The sequence below is a fragment of the Leucoraja erinacea genome, chromosome 13, assembly GCF_028641065.1.
Source record: "Leucoraja erinacea ecotype New England chromosome 13, Leri_hhj_1, whole genome shotgun sequence".
Taxonomy (NCBI): domain Eukaryota; kingdom Metazoa; phylum Chordata; class Chondrichthyes; order Rajiformes; family Rajidae; genus Leucoraja; species Leucoraja erinaceus.
The window spans coordinates 17,775,517-17,797,091 of NC_073389.1; the positions used below are offsets into that span (position 1 = coordinate 17,775,517).

Here is a 21,575-nt window from a genome sequence, read left to right on the forward strand (position 1 = left end):
ACACAAATTACAGAGAACATCAGTCTGAAGAAGAATAAGCAGGGTTTCATTAACAATGAATCAGTGTCAATCACACTTGCTCAAAGCATCCACACTAAGTGTTCATTATATTCTGTTAACCCAGGAAACTTTGCCGTTTGAACATAAACATTAAGCGAAATATGGTGCCATTCTGGCATCCGAGTGAGAAGATCCTGTCCCATTCCAGAGACATCAGCAAAAAAGGTGCAGTGGTGCAACAGTGGAGTTGCTGCCTTACAGCACCAGACCCAGGTTTGATCCTGGCAAAGGGTGCTGTCTGTACACAGCTTGTACATTCTCCCTGTGACCATGTGGGTTTTCTCCAGGTGCTCTGGTTTCCCGCCACATTCCAAAAATGTGCATGTTTCTAGGCTAATTGACTTCAGTAAATTATTCCTAGTGTGTAGGATAGTGCTAATGTACGTGGTGATCGCTGGTCTGCAGACTCGGGCCGAAGGCCCTGATTCTATGCTGCATCTCTAAACTAAATACAAGGCTAACACTTTGGTGCAGTACTGAGAGAGTGCAGTCTTTCTGCTAAATGATTACAAAGAAGCCTTATGTGGATGCAAAAACTTTGAGAACCATTCCAACGAGATGGCATTGACCAGATTGTGTCAATGTCACCATACAAACGTACAAGTTAAAGCAGGAACCGGCTAGTCAGTCCATGCTCTGCCATTCAATACAATCATCACTGATCTAACTGTCACCTCAACTTCACGCACTCACCATCCGCTGGTAACCTATCACCCTCTTGCCTCTCAAGGGAGTGAGTGGAAACCTCTCCCATACTGCCCCCAAAATATTCTGCTTCCACCATTGAAGAAGAGGTACAAAGACGTTGGAAGAAAAAAACTTCATCCGTCTTTCATGGGCGACCCTTTATTTCTGGATTGTCCTGGAAGAGGAAACATCCTCTCCACATCCACCTGTCAAGACAGGTCATGGTTTAAATGGTTCAGTCAAGACTTCTCTCACTCCAGTGGATACAACGCAGTTTGCCCAACCATTCCTCATGAGAGTCTTACAGTCATTCAGTGTAGAAACAGGCCCCTCTGCCCAACTTCCCCCTTCACCATAAACCTATGTCCTCTGGTTCTCGACTCCCCTACTCTGGGCAAGTGACACCGCGTGTCCATCTATTTCTCTCATGATTTGATACACCTCTATAAGATCATTAGGCAAAGCCCAATGAACATCACAAAAGGGAGGGTCAAAGGTCAATTTCACAACAGTGTTTGTGGGACCTCGCTTCTCTACAAATTAGTTGCCATATATCTACTCTACACCAGGGACTACATTCCATAGGTAATTTGTTAACTAGTTTAGTTTATTGTCTTACGTAGCGGGATACAGTGAAAACCTTTCCTGTTGAATGCTCTCCAGTCAGCGGAAAGACCATGCATGATTACACTGTCCACAGTGTTCAGATACAGGATAATGGGAATAACATTTAGTGCAATTTAAGTCCGATTAAATGTAGTCCAACGGTCTCCAACGAGGTAGATGGTAGGTCAGGCCTGCTCTATAGTTGTTGACAGGATGGTTCAGTTGCCTGATAACAGCTGGAAAGAAACTGTCCCTGAATCTTGGAGGCGTGCGTTTTCACACTTCTATAGCTCTGGCCTGAGCGGAGAGGGGAGAAGAGGGAGCGACTGTGGTGAGACTATAAGCAACTTGGGATGATCCAAGGTTGGATAAACGTAAATCTCTCAGCACCATGAAGTTATTTTACTTGTTATCCAAACACCTAAAAAGCAATTGGCAGCTCATTCAGCTGAGCATGAGATGGAGACTTTAGCCCCATTTGCTCAGATGCAAACAATGTACACATTGAAGTGATGGGTAATAAAACGATCTGATCAGAGTCTCTATTAGTCTGTAGTAAGTATTTAGTGATGACAACCAGGTTGGGGTTTTTTTCCTGCAGAATTTGACAAGAGACTTTGCACGAAGCTTGAACATTTTTAAACAAAAACCTTTCTATTCGTACTTTGAGTACTAGTCCAGAACTAAACCAGCTTTAATTATTAACATTCTGGTGTCATTTTTATTTGTTGAACTGCCTTTTATTAAACCTTTGGGTTTATTATTATTGAAACACCGATACTCTTAGCGCTTAGAGTTGACAATTGGTGAAAAGGAGTTGTTAATCATCAGTCATCATGCGGAAAAACCTAGCTCTGTTTACCTCATTCTGATGGGTTTTGGAATTCTGCACCGTCTTCATGCTGATGGCCATAGTGATAAGAGGAGGAGGGGCCAAATCCTTCACGACAGTCAAGAGATCAGGTTTCAGTACCACAGCCTCCACTTTGCACCAACTCATAGGATGATTGGGAAGTTCTAAAAAGGAAAAGACAGTGGGATATATGAATGCAGAAGGACCAATGTTAAACTCTAACCTTGCATGCATAAAAGACCATTCTGCCAAACTAAATTGCTGGCCAGTATTTTACAAAAGACACACGGAACTGCTGATGCTGGAATCTTGCAGAGACATAAAGTGCTGGAGTCACTCAGCCGGACAGGTTGCATCTCTGGAGGACAAGGATAAGCGACATTTCAGGTAAGGTCCCTTCTAATTTACATGAATGGTATCCAAGTTACACTGACCAGAACTGTTCATTCTCTTTCACTCTCCCATCACGAGCTCCTTCCAAGGGACTCGACTTACTCCCGATTTCCATGTATTGGTGACCACTCAAATTTCATTGATACCATCATTGGTTCCTTCTCCTCAGGTACTAAACCAACTCTTATCCCCTAAAATCATACAAATGTTACCTCACAGAAAGGGGCCAATCAGTCCACAGCATTTCCCAAGTCAGAATAACCTTGCCAAGTCAAATATTCTGGGATTTGATTCACGACACTAAGTTGCTGCATTTCAAGTCCACTGCCAAATGTAATAAAGGCTCCTGCGTCTACTGCCTTTTGGGTTAAAATCAAAAGTCCTCATCTCCACTCCAATTCTAGTGTTAGGTCTACATCTCCAGTTTCTGATCCATATGCTCAGGGAAAGAGGTCCTTTCCATTTACTCTGTCCATCCCCTCACACTTCTCCACTCAGTCTTCGGTTCCAAGGAAAACAACCACAGATTTTTCCATCTTTCCTCACAACCATCCTTTCCAGTCTTGACAAGATCTTCTTCGATCTTTCCTGCACTCGACTCAGCACAATCACAATGGCGCAGCCCGAACCGCACAGCAAATGGCCTCGCCTGTGTTGTGAAAGTAATAGTTGAAGCAGGAAGCTATGACTGTTGGCAGATCAATTTCCCTCCTGGAATAAATAAAGTTCTATCGTATCGTAGGAAGGTTGCATGAGAAAGGGAAAACATCGTAATACGTTTTAAAATGACTTATCACCTGCCCCACAAGCTATAAATCTGTACACAATATGCCTAGGACTCCCTGATCTGTAATGTCACTTAATATCTACTTAATAGTTTAGGTTAGTTTATTATTACTGTCGACAAATGCAATTGCTCATTCCTCAGGATTCCATTTGCCACATTTCTGTGCCGCTGACAAAACTATATGGGGCATAGGGACCACTGCTATGGTCATGCACGTGGTCACTTACTGTGTTCATGTTAACCTCTTGTACCTACACACACACACACATCTAAATCATTAACATACATCACCACAGATAAAAGTCTAATCTCTTCTTGGTTTCGGCACTTTGGAAAAATAAATCCTCCTCAATTTTATAATTTATGTCATTCAACTTTGAATAGCCATGGCAAAATGTTTGACTTTTTCTTCCTTGAGATATTGCTTGGCCATCAGTTTAAATATCCTGCTATGTGACTCCTTTGACATTTTTTGCGAGGCAACTCTCCTGGTAAGCACTTGCTGTATTAAAGTAGCGATGCAAGTAACAGTGAGTCTGACTCTGGGTCACAGTCATAATGAACACACTGGCAAGATGGGGAAATTATAAATTGTCATCTGTCGTGACTGTAGGCTGTCAAGCTGAAATGTAAACCGCTCCTCCAATGCTGCTGCTATTTTACAATATTTCTTCCTTTTATATTAAATAAAAGCTCTCATTATGTCAGTCATACATCATGGAAACTAGCCCTTGACCCAACTTGCCCACACCGACCAACATGCCTCATCTACACTAGTCCCATCTGCCTGCGTTTATCCGTCTAAGCCTATCCTATCTATGTACCCATCTAAATGTTTCTTAAATGTTACAATAGTACCTGCCTCCAGCAGCTTGCTCCATACGTCCACTATCCTTTGTGTGAAAAGGTGCCTTCATATTAAATCTTTTCCCCCTGACCATAAACCAATGTCCTCTGGTTCTCGATACACCTACTCTGAGCAAGACTCTTGAGCGTCCACCCAATCTATTCCTCTCATCATTTTGTACACCTCAATAAGAACACCCCTTATCCTTTTCCACTTCAAGGAATAGAGTCCTAGCCTGCTCAACCTCTCCTGCTAGCTCAGACCCCCCCACCCCCAAAGTCCTGGCAACATCCTGGTAAATCTTCTCTGAACCCTTTCCAGCTTGAACTCAACCCCAGCAGAGTGTTTGAGTGTAGCGCTGTCTGAAGTGGCCTGGCATCATTGCCATATTTCCTCAGAACAAGCCAGAATGACAGAGCTGGTGTAACAAATGCAGTAACTTGCTATGACTGGACACTGCTGGCTCATCATGACCCAGAATGGATCTCACTGGTCTCCAGTGCAAAGCACACCAATGGCAGTGAGATACTGTTATCTAGTGACAAGTTGTCTTTCAATACCAACGTGCCCAATTCCAAATACAGAAAGTCAGCAATGATAAATTCAGTGCCAATCTATGCAAAATGGCAATATTAACACAACAGTAACAGTGCCATTTGGAAATTTGGAGTGATTTCATTGCTGTTGCCCATTGAGACTGGGTTATATCAAAATAAATGCAGAATGGAACAAAATAATTTGGTATTGCTCATATTGCAAGAACTTACAATGAATTTATCTTTCACAACCCACAGAATGTTAAATGATCAAAGGACAACAGGGAAAGGATCCCACATTATTAATAAGAAGATGAATGCCTTTTGAATGCATTCTCATGAATTTCTTCTGGCAGTTTAGGAGTTACAAAAACAGACAGTTTGAGAAACACAATAAATGGCAAACAAAAAGATTTTAGACCCACTTGCATTACATGTGTTCCCAATGATGACACAATATAAGAGCTGGAGAACTGAAAAATGCTAAACCTGTATTTATGTAATTATCTTGACAGAGCAATCAGAGACCACTTAGAGTATCATAATAGTGCTAAAGACAAAGTTAAATGAGCTATGTGATGCTAGAGCTGAATTTTCAAATGCATAAATAATTTGTCGAGAAATATTTTGCTTCTGCAAAACCACGGCGAATTGAGAAAGCAAGTGGAAGATTATAATTAATTCTCCAACAGGCTAGAGCACAGCCACAAGAATCAGAAGATCAACAGTTTGAGCTCTATGTGGTCATAATACACAAGGCCAGAACGGGAGTAAAAAATAAAAAAAATTCTCCTGACAGCTGTGTCCCCCTGCAAAAATAACCCATTGTGGAGGTACAGTTGAGCAGCGTTAGAGTTGCTACTTTACAGCGCCGGAGACGTGGGTTTGAACCTGACTACAAGTGCTGCCTGTACGGAGTTTGTACATTGTCCCTGTGACCACGTGGGTTCTCTCTGAGTGCTCTGGTTTTCTCCCACACTCCAAAGACGTACAGGTTTGTAGGTTAATTGGTGGGTGTGAACTCGGTTGGCCAAAGAAGGTCCTGTTTCCACACGGTATCTCTAAAGTCTAGAGATCGACACAAAAAGCTGGAGTAACTCAGCGGAACAAGCAGCATCTCTGGAGAGAAGGAATGGGTGACGTTTCAGGTCGAGACCCTTCTTCAGACTGGTTAGGGATAGGGAAATGAGAGATTATAGGCGATGATGTATGTAGAGAACGTAGGTGATCTGGGAAACGATCGCCCAGTCTACGTCTGGTCTCACTGAAGTATAAGAGTCCACATCTGGAGTGACGGATACAGTAGATGAGGTTGGAGGATGTGGAAATGAACCTCGGCCTAGCGTGACAGGACTGCCTGGATCGCTGGACAAAGTCGAGGGAGGAGGTAAGGGGACAGGTGTTGCATCTTCTGCGGTTGCTGGGGAAGGTACCTGGGGAAGGGGTGGTTTGGGTGGGAAGGGATGAGTTAACTAGACAGTTGTGGAGGGAATGGTCTCTGTGGAAAGCGGATAGGAGTGGAGATGGGAAAATGTGGCACCTCATATTTTGCTTGCCTAGCTTACACCTCAGCAGCATGAACATTGACTTCTCTAACTTCAAATAGCCGTAGCTTTCCCTCTCTCTCCATCCCCTCTCCCTTCCCAGTTCTCCCACCAGTCTTACTGAATCCGACGACATTCTATCATTGTCCCTGTCATCAGTCTGAAGATGAGTCTCGACCCGAAACGTCGCCCATTTGGGACAAAGACCCATCATGTGCTTCTGTACACAATTTGAGATTTGTAATAGAAAAAAAAATCACATGAAGTTAAAGTGCACATTGTCAGATTTTAATAAAGGCCAATTTTATACATTTTTGTTTCACCATGCAGAAATTACAGCAATGGTGAGACATAGTCCCATTTCAGGGCACCATAATGTTTGGGACACAGCATGGTCGTGTAAATAAAAGTGGTCATGTGTAGTATTTTGTTGCATATCCTTTACAAGCAATGACTGCTTGAAGTCTACGATTCATGGACATCACCAGTTGCTGGGTGTCTTCTCTGGTGATGCTCTGCCAGGCCTGTATTTCAGCCACCTTTAGCTTATGCTTGTTTTGGGGGCTCGTCCCCTTCAGTTTTCTCTTCAGCATACAAAAGGCATGCTCAATTGGGTTTAGATTGGGTGATTGACTCGGCCACTCAAGAATTGACCATTTTCTTTAGCTTTAAAAAATTCCTTTGTTGCTTTAGCAAAATGTTTGGGATTGTCGTCTTGCTGTAGAATGAACAGCTGGCAAATGAGTTTTGAGTCATTTGTTTGAACTTCAGCAGATAGGATGTGTCTATATACTTCAGAATTCATTATGCTACTACCATCAGCAGTTGTATCATCAATGAAGATAAGTGAGCCAGTACCTTCAGCAGCCATACATGTCCAGGCCATAACACCCCCACCACCGTATTTCACAGATGAGGTGGTATGCTTTGGATCTTGGGCAGTTCCTTCTCTGCTCCATACTTTGCTCTTGCCATCACTCTGAAGCAAGTTAATCACTCTGAAGCAAGTCTCATCCGTTCACAAGACGTTTTTCCAAAACTGTGGTTGCTCTTTTAAGTACTTCATTGCAAACTGTAACCTGGCCATCCTATTTTTGCGACTAACCAGTGGTTTGCATCTTGCAGTGTAGCCTCTGTATTTCTGTTCATGAAGTCTTCTGATAGTCATAATTGACAAATCCACACCTGACTCCTGAAGAATGTTTCTGATCTGTCGGACAGATGTTTGGGGATTTTTCTTTATTATAGAGAGAATTCTTCTGTCATCAGCTGTGGAGGTCTTCCTTGGCCTGCCAGTCCCTTTGCGATTAGTAAACTCACCAGAACTCTCTTTCTTCTTAATGATGTTCCAAACAATTGATTTTGGTAAGCCTAAGGTTTGGCCGATGTATCTACCAGTTTTATTCTTGTTTCTCAGTCTCATAATGCTTCTTTGACTTTCATTGGCACAACTTTGGTCCTCATGTTGATAAACAGCAATAAAAGTTTCCAAAGGGGGTGGAAAGACTCGAGGAAAGATTGGGTGCTGAGAGCTCTCTTATACCTTAATGCAGGTATAAGAGAGCTCTCAGCACCCAGGCAATTAAACACACCTGAGCAATTACAAACACCTGTGAAGCCATGTATCCCAAACATTATGGTGCCCTGAAATGGGGGGACTATGTATAAACAGTACAGTAATTTCTACATGGCGAAATCAAAATGTATAAAAATGGCCTTTAATAAAGTCTGACAATGTGCACTTTAACCACATATGATTTTTTTTCTATTACAAATCTCAAATTGTGGAATACATAGGCAAATAAATAAATGATGGGTCTTTGTCCTAAACATTATGGAGGGTGCTGTATATACGCGTCTGTGTATATGTGTGTGCGTGCATGATTGTTTGGCCGAGGGCTGATTGTAACACCCAGGTACCTTTCCCTATTCCTGTACATTGAGCCACAGTGAGCTTCCTGTAGCTGCAAGACTCGAATCCTTTCAACTTTGAACATTTCAACTTGGTACGGTCTGGCCCTCAACAGCCAACTGCTGAAGCTTTTGTTATATTTGCCTAATTGGTGATTTGCTAACACATAGCTGCTCATCAGGATAAAATGTTAAAATGTAATTGGGAAAAGGTTTAATGGGAACCTGAAGAGGAACTTTTTCCACTCAGAGGGTGGTGGGTATATGGGACGAGATGCCAGAGGAGGCAGTTGCGGCAGGTTCTATAACAAGATTTAAAAGACACATGGATAGGAAATGTTTAGATGGACATGAGCCAAATGCAGGCAGGACCAGCTTAGATGGGGTTTCTTGGTCAGCATGGAAGAGTTGAACTGTATAGCTCTATGACTCGTAACTCAATTCTAAAATAACCACCGGTAAATGTGGCATCAGAAAACAGAGCAGTGCGCGCTGAAGAGGTTGATCTGAGCACACTGGGTTTTAATTTAGAGCAAGAGGGGCTAATTCTTAATCACACTCCTGCACTGATCTGATATTCAGGCGTACTTCCAACATACGAGTAAGATAGTGATAATCTATTGGTGCCCCTGACTATCAACCACTTTATTGAAACTTCAGGAGTAGTAAAGAGGTGGAAAAAACAGTCTGGTTTTCCAGAAAAGATGCTAAACCAATATTTCATCTGATCTCTCAAGTGGATGCCATTAGATCCCATAACAATGTCTGAAGAAGACAAAGCATCACAAACATTAATCGCACAAATTAAAAGTACATCATCTGATTTTTTTAAACATAGTGGCAACTTGCTCTGCATAGGTTGGCTGGTACACTGCCACTATTGCAACCTTGGTGGCAATTCAAAAAAATTGCTGTGAGGCATCAGGCATGGACTGAAATCAAGGTGGTGGGCACAGATGAGAATTATTTTCTTCAACGTCAGAAGAAATAGTTCAAAAATAAAATCTGAAATCTTACGTGGAGACGTGAATTCCAGCCAGCTCGGGCCCTTGATCTTCTGGTTGAGGAGCAGAAGCTCAAGACTGGACGTATTGGTACCAAACACATGTGAAAATGTTTCCCCTTTCAAGTCTGAAGGAAGTGGAGGCAGGTCAGCCTGCAGCAAGGAACAGCAGCAATTAGACACGTTTCATCAACTCTAACAGTGACTACTCAACAATGAGATGTACAAGTTTGTTGAGTACCACCAACTAAATGCTCACAACGATTTTCAGGTTTGGCAACAAAATACTAATTATAAATGGCTTGTCCCAAGAGACTGGGGTTTTGGTATCTGTTCATTACCTAGAATTTACAGCACAGCAACATTTGAACAAATCACTCTAATGAGCAACAACCAAAAAAAGAGATAATCACCATATCTTGATTAATAATGGATTTACTATTTGCAAGTTTCTAACCAACAACATTTTAGAAGTCACCATTGATTAACTGGTTGAAATGGTTGAAAGATTCAGCATGAAAACAGGCCCTTCGACCCACCAAGTCCATGCTGACCATCGATCACCCTTTCACACTAGTTCTATGTTGTCCCATTTTCGCATCCGTTCCCTCCCGACCAAGGACAATTTACAAAGAGCAATTAACCTTCAAATCTGCATGCCTTTGTGATGAGAGAGGAAACTGGGGCACCCGGAAGAAACCATATTCTCCCATGTAGAAAACGGGAGAATATGCAAACGCCACACAGCACCCGCGGCCTGGATTGAACCCAGGTCTCTGGCACCAAGAAACAGCAGCTCTACCAATTGCATAGTTGTGCCACGCTACCGCGCCACTGTGCCACCCTTTGAGCCACCACTGACCAAAACTGTTACTGACTGTGATCATAAACACACCGTAGTTACAATGCCAAAACACTCTGCAACAAGAGACTCATCTACGAATATCCCAGAAACTTTCAAATACCCACACAGCACAAGCCAGGAGTATGATGCAATACTTGCCTCTTCCCTGTATGAGTGCAGCCCCATCTATGCCCAAGAATGAGAACAGAATTTGAGACAAAAGCTGGCTGTTTAGCACTTCATCCAGCACCTCAAACATTCCCTCTTTCTCTCTCTCTCCATCAGCAGAATCCTGTGGCTGCAATGTGTGGCATTACAGCAAAAGCCACCACTGCCACCAAGGCTTCCTTAACGTCACTTCCCAAACTTCTGATCTCTAACAGCAAGGATCCAGACAAAAGTCTCATGGAAACTCCACCATTTGCATGTCACACATTACATTGACTGGTAAATTTATCCCCATCACTGGGTCTCCCCGTGCAACAACACGACACACACCCTACACACACCACACTACACCACCATACATCAGTTGCAGGTGATGGCTCCCAATGCAGTAAGGGTTACAGAGAAGCAACTATATCCATACCTAACAAATTTGTTTTTAAAAACACATTGCATTTAGATAACAGAGAGACTTTTCACGATACTCACCGCATATTTGACTTCCAAGTAATCACAATTTTCAGGCACATCCGGAATTTCAAAAGCGTACTTTTTCTTCACTTTCTAAAAATTGAAACATCATCACTTCAGTGAACCCATGGGATATAAATTGACCATCTGAATTCTGGACACCACTGTATTCACCAACCTTGGATTTGAATTTCATTATTCTGTATCTTTCCGAAATTGCTTCACTGAATTCCTGATAAACATCCATTATACCTACAGGCGTTTCTGTACCCTTGCCAGTTTTAAGATTTAACCGCTGAAAAGAATTCAGAAATTAATTAATTGATCATCATTTTTAAAATAAGATCCAAAATCAGTAAAGGAAACAGGCCCTTCAGCCCACTAAGTCCATGTCGACCATCAATATCACCCATTTACACTCATTCTACATTATCCCATTTTCTCAAAGGGAAATCAGAGGGATAGTTGAGCCCTATTCTAGGTGATGTTTTGTTTTTTGAACTAAATCACAAAACTCAAAGATTAATACCAAAACTCCTTTGGTGTTAAATGTAATAAAGACTGTACTTGCTGGCGTAGCTTGCCAAACTGGAGAAGATTGGTAAATTAGTTGTCATTCAAGCTTCCTTGCTGCACTGCTACATGCAAGTGACTGAAATTGATTTCACACGCAGCACGTACAATAAGTCATTCTCCACTTACAGCAGTCCTCTGGAGAAAATAATCTTCCTTCCAATGGGATATTTTGCAGTAGCTGTTGTACCTACAGTTCTTCAGGTATTATTTTATGAGCAAATTTATTTTTTATTGTGGAGGCAAGAACTCAGTGCAAATGAGGCAGTAAAATAAATTAATATTACGGAAGACGTATTGGCAAAGAAGCCGAAACAAAAATGGATAAATCTCACGGACAAGTAGATCTACATCCCCAAAATTTGAAAGGGCTGGTTAGGAAATCGATGGTCGACATGGACTTAGTGGGCTGAAGGGCCTGTTTCCTTTACTGAATAGATAGTACTATTGTCGTCTTTCAAAATTCTGTAGATTTTGGAATGATTTCAGTAGATTGTAGTAGTAAAGGTGGCCATACTATTTAAGAAAAGAGGGAGAGGGAAAAATGCTCTCATCAGTAGTTGGGGAAAAGCTATAAATTTATCATCTGATATCAAAATCATTGCGAGTATAATAATATGGTTGGGCAGTCAACTGGGATTTAACAGGGAAAATTCATGTTTCACTGATCTCCAGTGTTCATTGAGAATGTATCCAAGAGAGCAGGAAGAGAGGACCGGTGGTTGTGGTCATCAAAAGTAGAGCACTTACAATTGGCAATGGTGTACAACGATGGATTGAGAATTTGATGTTATGAAGAAATAAACAGGCACTTTGCGTATTGGCAGACTATGACAAGTGGGATACCACACATATTGTTGCCAAGCTACTACATCAGTGATTTGGCAATGGTGACTAAACATAACATCTATATAACTAAAAGTCTCATCTTGACCACTTCTACGCTGTATATTGATTTTAGAAAAAATTGTACCATTTTTCGCTATGATTTTTGGCCATCTTACTCAGTCCTCCTCCGCTGAGGCAGCCCCAAGGATTTTACCGATCGATGAAAAATAAAAAAGTTATGAATGTTTAAAAAATCTTGTGATCAACTGACTGGTCCTCTCGCCTGTCAATCGATATGATGAAGGTAATGCCCCTTCCAGGGGGCCAGGAGTATAAAACCCAAATGGTATGAAATTGCATTTGAATTTGGTGGCCTGCACGCTGCTTGAAATGGAATTTCACGGAATAGCCGTGAGTGAACTGCCAACCCACCAGCCGTGAGTCAATCAACTGCCAGCCCACCAGCCGTGAGTCAATCAACTGCCAGCCCACCAGCCATGAGTCAACTACCAACCCAACAGCCGCGAGTCAGTCAACTGCCAGCCCACCAGCCCTGAGTGAGTGAACTGCCAGCACATCAGGCCTGAGTGACTGAGCTGTTAGCCCAATAATCCATTCGGCCCACAATGTCCATACTAGCTCTCTGGAAACCAGTCCCTTCGTCCCACAATGGCCATACTAGCCCTCTGGAAACCGGTCCCTTCGGCCCACAACTCCCATACTAGCGCTCCAGAAAGCCCCTCCCCTCCCCACTGGCCACCTATACTGGAATTCGTGGAGAAGTGGAATATTGCGTTGGGGGACCAGCCCTCCTGTGTGAACATGGGACCCAACGGGTCCCACTTAGTCTAGTTCCCAAGTTAAAGGAAGACAAGAAACTAAGCAGGGATGCATGTGGTAATGAGGATGCTCTTGAGATATCAAGAAGATATGGACACCTGCGTGAAGGGGCAACAATATAGTACCATGTGGAAATTTGTGAGGATGTTCATTTTAGTAGAAAAATAAGTAATGGTGACTATTTTAATGGCGAAAGATTGAGTGATGTTGATGTTGGGAGGGACTTGTCCTTGTAGAGAAGTACTGAAAGGTGACATACTGGAGGTGCAGGCAATTTGGAAGATAAATGGTATGTTGCCTTTTATTGCTGGAGGAGGAGTACAATCTCAGAGATGTCTTACTACATTTGTATTGGGCCACTTTGAGAAAACACCTGCACTGTGGCAAACAATTTTGGTTTTCATACCTAACGTGCTACATAGGATGTCAGATAAGGCTCACAATGTTGGTTCTTGTGATGGCAGATCTGTCACATGAGGAGAGATTAAGTAGGCTAAGTTTCTATTTGCTTTAGAAGAATGTCTCGCAGTTTTGTTGAAACATAGAAATTCTTCAATGGCTCGGCTCACCAGGAGAAAGAGTCTAGAACTCTTGGTCCCAAAGGGTCGGTCCCAAACTAAGAGATAAATAACAGGACTGCAACAAGAAGAAATGTAATCACCCAGAGAGTGGCAAATTTTTTGAATTTTTCTTTACCCTCAAGACCTATGGAAGTTCAGTTATTTATTACTTCCAAAACAAAGTACAGTAGTTCTCCAGCTATTAGTGGAATCACAGGTTGTTTGTTTAGGATATGAAACTAGTGTTCAGGTGGAAGGTCAGTCATAGTTTTGTTGAGTAGTCCAATAGTTTACTCCTGTATCTATTCCCACCCAACATCACAGCCCGATGCAGTATTGTCAATAAGCACTGTTTTTTTTGTAAAATGTTAGCACTCATTCTGTGCTCGTCTATAGATTAGTTTGAACTCAATCTCTTAATTCACAAGAAATTATAAAAGTGAAATCAATTTCTTGGGAGACGATTTAATAGACCCAATAAGGAGACATCACAGACAGTGGAAATTTAAAGTTTTTGCTTCAGAACAAAAACAAACAGGATTTGCATTGACGGAGCGTATATCTCAAGTTAGTAAGCAATTAAAATTAAATACATTAAAATGTTACAACTCAATTAGTTATGATTATACAAACACTAAACTCATAGCCATCAAGTAATCACCAGAGCAGACTGATATATTGAATGAACAACTTTGCAAACATGTTAATGACAAGGCAACTGCCTTTACACACCTTTTCCCTTGGCAACAGGTACACTGTGCGCTCAATGTTTTTCACAGCCACACAGCAACTGACGTACGATTTTGCAGATTCAATCCACACTTTGCCGAAGAGATAAACCACCCCTGAGGAAGACACAAAATGGTTAGTTGTCGCTCCAATATAACCAATAAACATGCATACACGAGGTCAATTGATAAGATCTTTTAAAGATGATGAGGACAGCACTTTTCAGTTCAGCTCCTCTGAACTGAAACGTTATTTTAATTAAATGTGTAGGTATTTGATTAAAATCTGTCCGATATGGCTCTATATTGCTGATGATGATTCAGACAACCTTCAGACTTGGTGTGAGCGTGAGGAAATTCTTGGGGTTTGTATTAAGAATCATTGCAAACATGTGGAAATATCAAAAACAGGTGGAGAACCACCCTATCTGTGTGGCTCTGAAAGGAATTGATGGGTTTGTCAAATTGCTGGTCCGCAGTAGTAGCAAGACCAGTAATATGCAAGGACAAGTCAGCAATTAGGTCATGTGGTTTTTATTACTCAAGATAGCAGAAAATAAATGAAACATACTGAAGAAACATAGAAAATAGGTGCAGGAGTAGGCCATGCAGCCCTTCGAGCCTGCACCGCCATTCAACATGATCATGGCTGATCATCCAATTCAGCATCCTGTACCTGCCTTCTCTCCATACACCCTGATCACTTTAGCCACAAGGGCCATATCCCACTCCCTCTTAAATATAGCCAATGAACTGGCCTCAACTACCTTCTATGGCAGAGAGTTCCAGAGACTCACCACTCCCTCTGTGAAAAATGTTTTTCTCTTCTCGGTCCTAAAGGATTTCCCCTTTATCCTTAAACTGTGACCCCTTGTCCTGGACTTCCCCAACATCGGGAACAATCTTTCTGCATCTAGCCTGTCCAACCCCCTAAGAATTTTGTAATTTTTGGAATACTCCAACAAACTATTACAGATGTACCGTAGAACATATGCTGATCGGGTGCATCATGGCTTTGAATGGCAAATCCAATGCACGGGAATACAAGAGACTGCAATGAGTAATGGACAAACAGCAGGACTCCGCTTAGCATATGATGAGAAGGGCTCTCCCCCATCAGATCCTTCTTGTGGCGATGGGAGTCACAGCACATTACTACACTGCTCACAAATGATGAACTGTCCACAGCCAGCACTAACCATTATTGTCAGTATAATGTAAAGCAAACATTACTATTACTCTTGGATTTTAACTGCGACACTTATGGAAGATCACCTTTACCTGGTTGGTGATACTGGTCCTCATAAGCATCCACCCAATAGAATCTGACGACTTGCTCTCCCTTTGAATCTGTCACCAATGGCAGACGACTGGCATCCACCTGTACCTCAACCACCAAAGCGTCACTTTCATCCTGGTTCATACGATCCCAACAAGATTCAGTGAAAGTGGAGTTTCTGAAAAAAAGATAACACATGAAGAATGTACAAAACACTTTCTTGAGATAACCAAATGCCATTTAATCGGACCACCACTGAAATGTGATGCAGACCAGCATGATGGACTAAAGACAGTGGATGTTGTCTAGCAAAGCAGCAGAGCTGCCATCTCACAGCGCCAGAGACCCAGGTTCGATCCTGACTGTGGGTGTTGTCTGTAAGAAGCTTCTACGTTCTCCCTGGACTGCGTGGACTTTCTCCAGGTGCTCAGGTTTCCTCCCGCATTCCAAAGATGTGCAGATTTGTTGGTTACTTGGCTTCTGTAAAATGCCCCTAGTATGTAGAACATAGAATTGGTGCACAGAATTACTGTATGGTTGGTGTGGACTCGGTGGGTCGATGGCACGTTTCCACGCTATCTCTTAACCAGTTCTAAACTAAACTAGTTGGGTTTCTGGAAAAGATTCAATAATGTTACAAGTAAGAGATGAGCAAAAATGAAAGCATAAAGACCTAGAGGTGAGCTTTTGACAACTTTGGAGGAAAGAAAGTATGGGTGAAGAAAATATTCAGAGGTGGGGAGTAACGTGCAACGTTCCCATGGGGATCTGTTCCAGAGTCTCAGCTTTCCATTGTATATTTTAATTGGATTGAGGGACAGAAATTGCATACTAAGCTTATGGATCGCATCAAGTTACGAGGCACAATAAGTTTAGTAGCAGAAGGTGGTGTTACCAATGAACATGTAGCTAGCATAAGTAGTCAAAGCCATGAGTTATGAAATGAAATACTGGGAAAATGTTCTGTCATCTAATTTGTATTCAAAGAAAAGACAGAATGTTTTCTTAATTGGGGGGGGGGGGGGGGGGGGGGGGGGGGGGGGGTTGAAAGTGGATGAGCAAAGGGGTTTTGTTGACCCCTGTGAAGAGAATTGGTACAGTGAGTGATTAAAGAGGTTTATGAAATGACAGTGCCTATCCCAAACCAAATGGGTACAAAGGGGAGAACACAATGCCCTAAATCATTGGTTGGATGCCATCTCGAATGCAGGGAACAGAGAATATTCTTCCTTAATAACATATATTCCACATACACACCTACCTATTCCTTTCACGGACTTATACACCCTTATAAGACCACTCCTCATCCTCCAGCACTCCAAGGAATAAAGTGCTGGCCTGCTCAACCTCCCCCTATAGCGCAGGTCTTTGAGCACCCGGAGCATACTCGCAAATCTTCTCTGCACCCTTTCCAGTTTAATAACATCTGTCCTACAACCCGGTGAGCAAAACTAAACACAATATTCAAAATGTGGCCTCATCCATGCCTTGTACAACTGTAACGCGACCTCCCAACTTCTATACTCAATACTCTGACTGATGAAGGCCAATGCACCAAAAGTCTTTTTGACCACGCTATCCATCTATGACGCAACTTTCAAGGAAATTTGTATCTGCACTCCTACATTTCTCTGCTCTGCAACACCCTCCAGAACCCTGCCATTCACCCTGGAGGTGCTGCCCATGTTAGACTTCCCAAAATGCCACACCTCACATTTTTCTGTGTTAAATTCCATCAGCCACTCCTCAGCCCACATGATCAAGATCCTGCTGCAAATTTTAATAACCATTTTCACCATCTACAATACTACCCACTTTAATGTCATCTGCAAATTTGCTAATCATGCCATGTACATTCTCATCCAAATCATTGATATAGATGATTAGATGCTAAAGTTTTCTCCTGGCTATTTTTTGCCCTCGATTACATTTTTTAGCATGCTCCTCAGTTCTCAAAACTCCTCCCAGGACACGTTTGATCCTAGCTGCCTACACCTGCCCCATGCCTCCTCCTTACTCTTGAACAGAGCCTCCACTTCTCTTGTCATCCAAGCTTCCTTATGGCCACCTGCCTTGCCCTTCATTTTATCTTATCCTCTGGAGATGCTACAGGTCTGGATTCAGACTGATTCATTGTTAACTGGGAATTCAGCTGTTTAATGCAACTGTTTTATTTTGCAGGAGACTCAAAAAAAGGACCAGATTTTACCTAACTCCTTCCCCAGATCCATGCCCTTATGTTAGTAATCTCCTCAAAGTATTTTCCCACACCCAACTTACTTGAGTGATTTGTCTTCCTCCTTGGGTTCTTCCATTTTGATGGTTTTCTCTCTTTCCACTTTGATGGTTTTCTCTCTTTCCACTTTGACAGTGGGCACGGGTTCTGTGTCCATGGACTCGTCAAAGTCTCCCTCATCCAACTCCATGTCCTGGGCATCCTCTACAGATCAAAATTCAGTATTTTAAACACTTGACCCAGGACCTTCACAGAGCCGAGCGTTTTGAACAGACAAACACGCAAATGCAATCCTATTAAAAGTTAACCATGTAGGAAATGTGGCAGTGCATAGATTTATGTGCAACGGTGACAAGTCATTGGTGCTGCTTCACCACCCACTGGCTAAAGAAATTCCTCCTCAAACAGAGAAAGTCTCAACACTGATCGCTTTGGTACATTACTTGTTAAAAGATTGGCTTCCATTAGCAATAACAAAATCCTCAATTATCACCAAGCTAAGCATAAATTTATAAGTTCTTAGGAGCAGAATTAGCCAATTCTGCCTTAACAAGTCTACTCACCATTCAATCATGACTGATCTATCGTTCCCTCTCAATCTCATTCTCCTGACTCCCCCCATAACCCCAGACACACGTATTAATCAATAATCTATCAATCTCCAGCTTAAAAATATCCATTGACAACCTCCACAGCCATTTGCTGCAATTAATTCTGCAGATTCACCACCTTCTGATCACATCCTCTCCACGTCCACTCTATCCAGGCCTTTCACCATTCGATAAGTCTCAATGAGGTCCCTCCCCTCATCCTTCTAAACTCCAGCGAGTAAAGACCCAGTGCCATCAAAAGCTCATCATATGTAAACCTGGACCCGATTTATTTCATAGCTCTGCATCCCATCAGCTCTCCCATTCCCTTTTGGATCACTCTGCCAAGTGGGCCATCAGTACAATGGTCAACATCCTATAGAAGAATGCTGCACGCTAGCACAAGGCTAATTTAGATATTTCCTGTGCAGCAGACACCAAATAAAGTCAATGAGGGAGCACCTAGCTGTGATATCTATGTTAAATGACAAGCCAGACAGAGAGATGCAACAACAACCTCAGAATGAATGAACGTTCAAAACTGCACTTGATAATTCACTCACTCTTCAAAGTTTAAATTCCCCCCCAGCCATACCAACAATCCTTGATAAATGTAAAACTCAGCACCAAATCAGTAGGTTGCTGTTGTTAACAGCTTTGGATTTAGAAAGCACATGTGGCACACTAAAATTTAAATTAACACGTCAACACTTTGATCAAGTTAACACTCAATTTTTGGTTCAGAAGTACAAGCTGCAAACTTCCTTCAGAGCATCTCCTGAGCTTTGTTCTACCTCCATCTGGTGGTCAGTACGTGAAGGACAATTGATTTTGCCTGTTTCGCTGCTTTCCTTCTGCCCCAAGACAGGTTGAACAGATAGTCTGATCTTAAGAATGACACACCGAAGGTCAACAAGTTAAGACCCTACCCATTATAATGGGGAAAGGGCCATGCGGAGGTTGTGAAAACAGTTGAAATTTGACAATGTTGAACTTGAAACATTTCACAAATCCACTTACACAGGCAAGTGCTTGACTTGCCCAACAAAATTTTAGTTGAGTAATGGGTGGTAGAGGTTCCCATTTTGCCCAGTACAGTACAGCCCAGAATAAATGCAATTTTGATACATGGAATAATAACCTTTTAATAGTTGAGACGCAAGAGACTGCAGAAGTTGGAATCTTAAGCATTAAAACAAAACTACTGGATAAACTCAGTAGGACAGGCAGCATCCGAGGAGGAAAATGGGCACATGACGTTTCAGCACAGAACACTTTTTCCAGCCTCGAAGAAGGATCCTGGCCCGCAGTTTTAGAACCCTTTTTCATAACTCGAAGAAAGATTCTGACCTTAAATTTCATTTCCATTTCCCTCCACAGATGCTGCCTGACCCGCCAAGTTACTCCAGCAGTTTGTTTTATGTTCACCCTTAAAAGTGCTGGTCATGAACTTTAAAGGTACCAGATTAGACAAGAAATGTCTAGTGCTCAAGTCTACAACATTGAACACAAATCAGAAACCCAGCCAACAGATTCACTCTTTATCAGACTTGGCCCTGGGATTCAAAGCCAAAAAGTCAGCTTGTTCTCCTAAACTCAAGAACTGTCCTCAATTCCAAAGTCTGAATCAAGTTTTGTTCAGCCTTTTAAAAACATTTCCCCCCTTCAGTTTGTGCATTTCTTAGTTTTAGGTAAGTGATACGGTGTGGAAACAGGACCTTCGGCCCACTGAGTCCACCAGACCAACAACCACCCGTGCATTAGTTCTATCCTACACACGAGAAAAGATTACAGAAACTTACGCGTTTGGAGTGCGGGAGGAAACCAGAGCTCCCGGAGAAAACCCAGTCACAGGGAGAGCATGCAAACTCCATACATATAGCACCCAGAGTCAGGATTGAACCCAGGTTTCTGGCGCTGCAAGGCAGCAACTCTACCGCTGCATCGCCCATTTCTATTCAATCTCAGCTCCTCACCTCTTCTCCTTCAGAATCTTCCTGCTCCATTTTCCAGCACTATTTTTGTGTTTTATTCTCCAATTGCACGGGTAAAGAACTGGGTTTCAGGAGCCTTGTTCTAGAAGTAACCCAAAACACTAGCATCTTTCCTTTGCACTGTTATGGCCCAACTTACTCAGCATTTCCAGCCTTTTCTGTATTTTAAACAAATCACTTTAAAATGGTGCTTTCCATGCTACTCGAAGCATATTGTAACAAATGAATCGCAGCCACTGTAGAGGATCAGAAATGGAAAAGCCATTCCAAAAACAGCGATTATTGTGCATGAAACTGAAATATTCTTCCGTTGTCTGTCAGTCTGGCAGTATCGTAAATTTGTAATCATAGGGTTGCTAACTCCAAACGAGTTTAAAAGCAAGGGAGATTTTCAGGGAGAAACACACAAAAATTGCTAAGCTATTTATCCATACAAACCCACACCACAAGGTAAAGCTGGGTTATAATTTTTTAGTCCATTCAACATCCAGTAGAAGAACGGTGCAATCTAGCACATGTCTAATTTTGATATTTCCCCGTAAGATCCACGGACGATGCGGTCTCCCAGGTCTTGCACATCGCTCTCTCCCATCTGGCCTACGTGAGGATGCTGTTCATAGACTACAGTTCAGCCTACAACACGATAATCCCCACCAGACTGGCCGGGAAGCTAATGGAATTGGGGCTCAACACCTCCCTGTGTGCCTGGGTCCTGGACTTTCTCACCGCCAGGCCCCAGGTAGTCAAGATGGGAGGGAATACATCGAAGTCCCTCACCCCGAGCACAGGATCGCCCCAGGGTTGCTTCCTCAGCCCCCTATTGTACTCCCTGTACACACATGACTGTGTGGCTAGGTTCAGCTCCAACTCAATAATTAAGTTTGCTGATGACACTGTGATGGTGGGCCTGATCTCAGACAACGACGAGAAGGCCTACCGGTAGGAGGTGGCTGGTCTAGCACTCTGGTGCCAGGCTAACAGCCTCCTCTTGAACATCAAAAAAACGAAGGAGCTGATCATGGACTTTAGGAGGGCACATCATCCGAGGACGTACACTCCATTGAGGATAAATAGGGATCCTGTGGATAAGGTGAACTGTTTTAAATATCTGGGAGTCCACATCTCCGAGGATATGACATGGGCATCACACACCTCAGCACTCGTGAGTAAGGCAAGGCAGCGCTTTTTTCATAGTGTCTCCGAGGATCCTCCAGTTCAGAGTGTCTAGTGCTTCTACGCA

At 42.5% G+C, this 21,575-nt stretch overlaps 1 protein-coding gene across 1 annotated transcript in view; it reads right to left on the reverse strand.

The window, feature by feature from the left end:
- pola1 (polymerase (DNA directed), alpha 1) overlaps positions 1 to 21,575 on the reverse strand; it is a gene marked incomplete at its 5' end in the record, with an annotated part of 231,094 nt that overhangs the window by 203,108 nt on the left and 6,411 nt on the right. Inside the window, 7 exon segments of the mRNA XM_055645304.1 lie at positions 2,216 to 2,370; positions 9,242 to 9,380; positions 10,726 to 10,800; positions 10,886 to 11,002; positions 14,241 to 14,353; positions 15,518 to 15,693; positions 17,796 to 17,955. Of these exon segments, the coding sequence (XP_055501279.1) occupies positions 2,216 to 2,370; positions 9,242 to 9,380; positions 10,726 to 10,800; positions 10,886 to 11,002; positions 14,241 to 14,353; positions 15,518 to 15,693; positions 17,796 to 17,955 (935 nt within the window).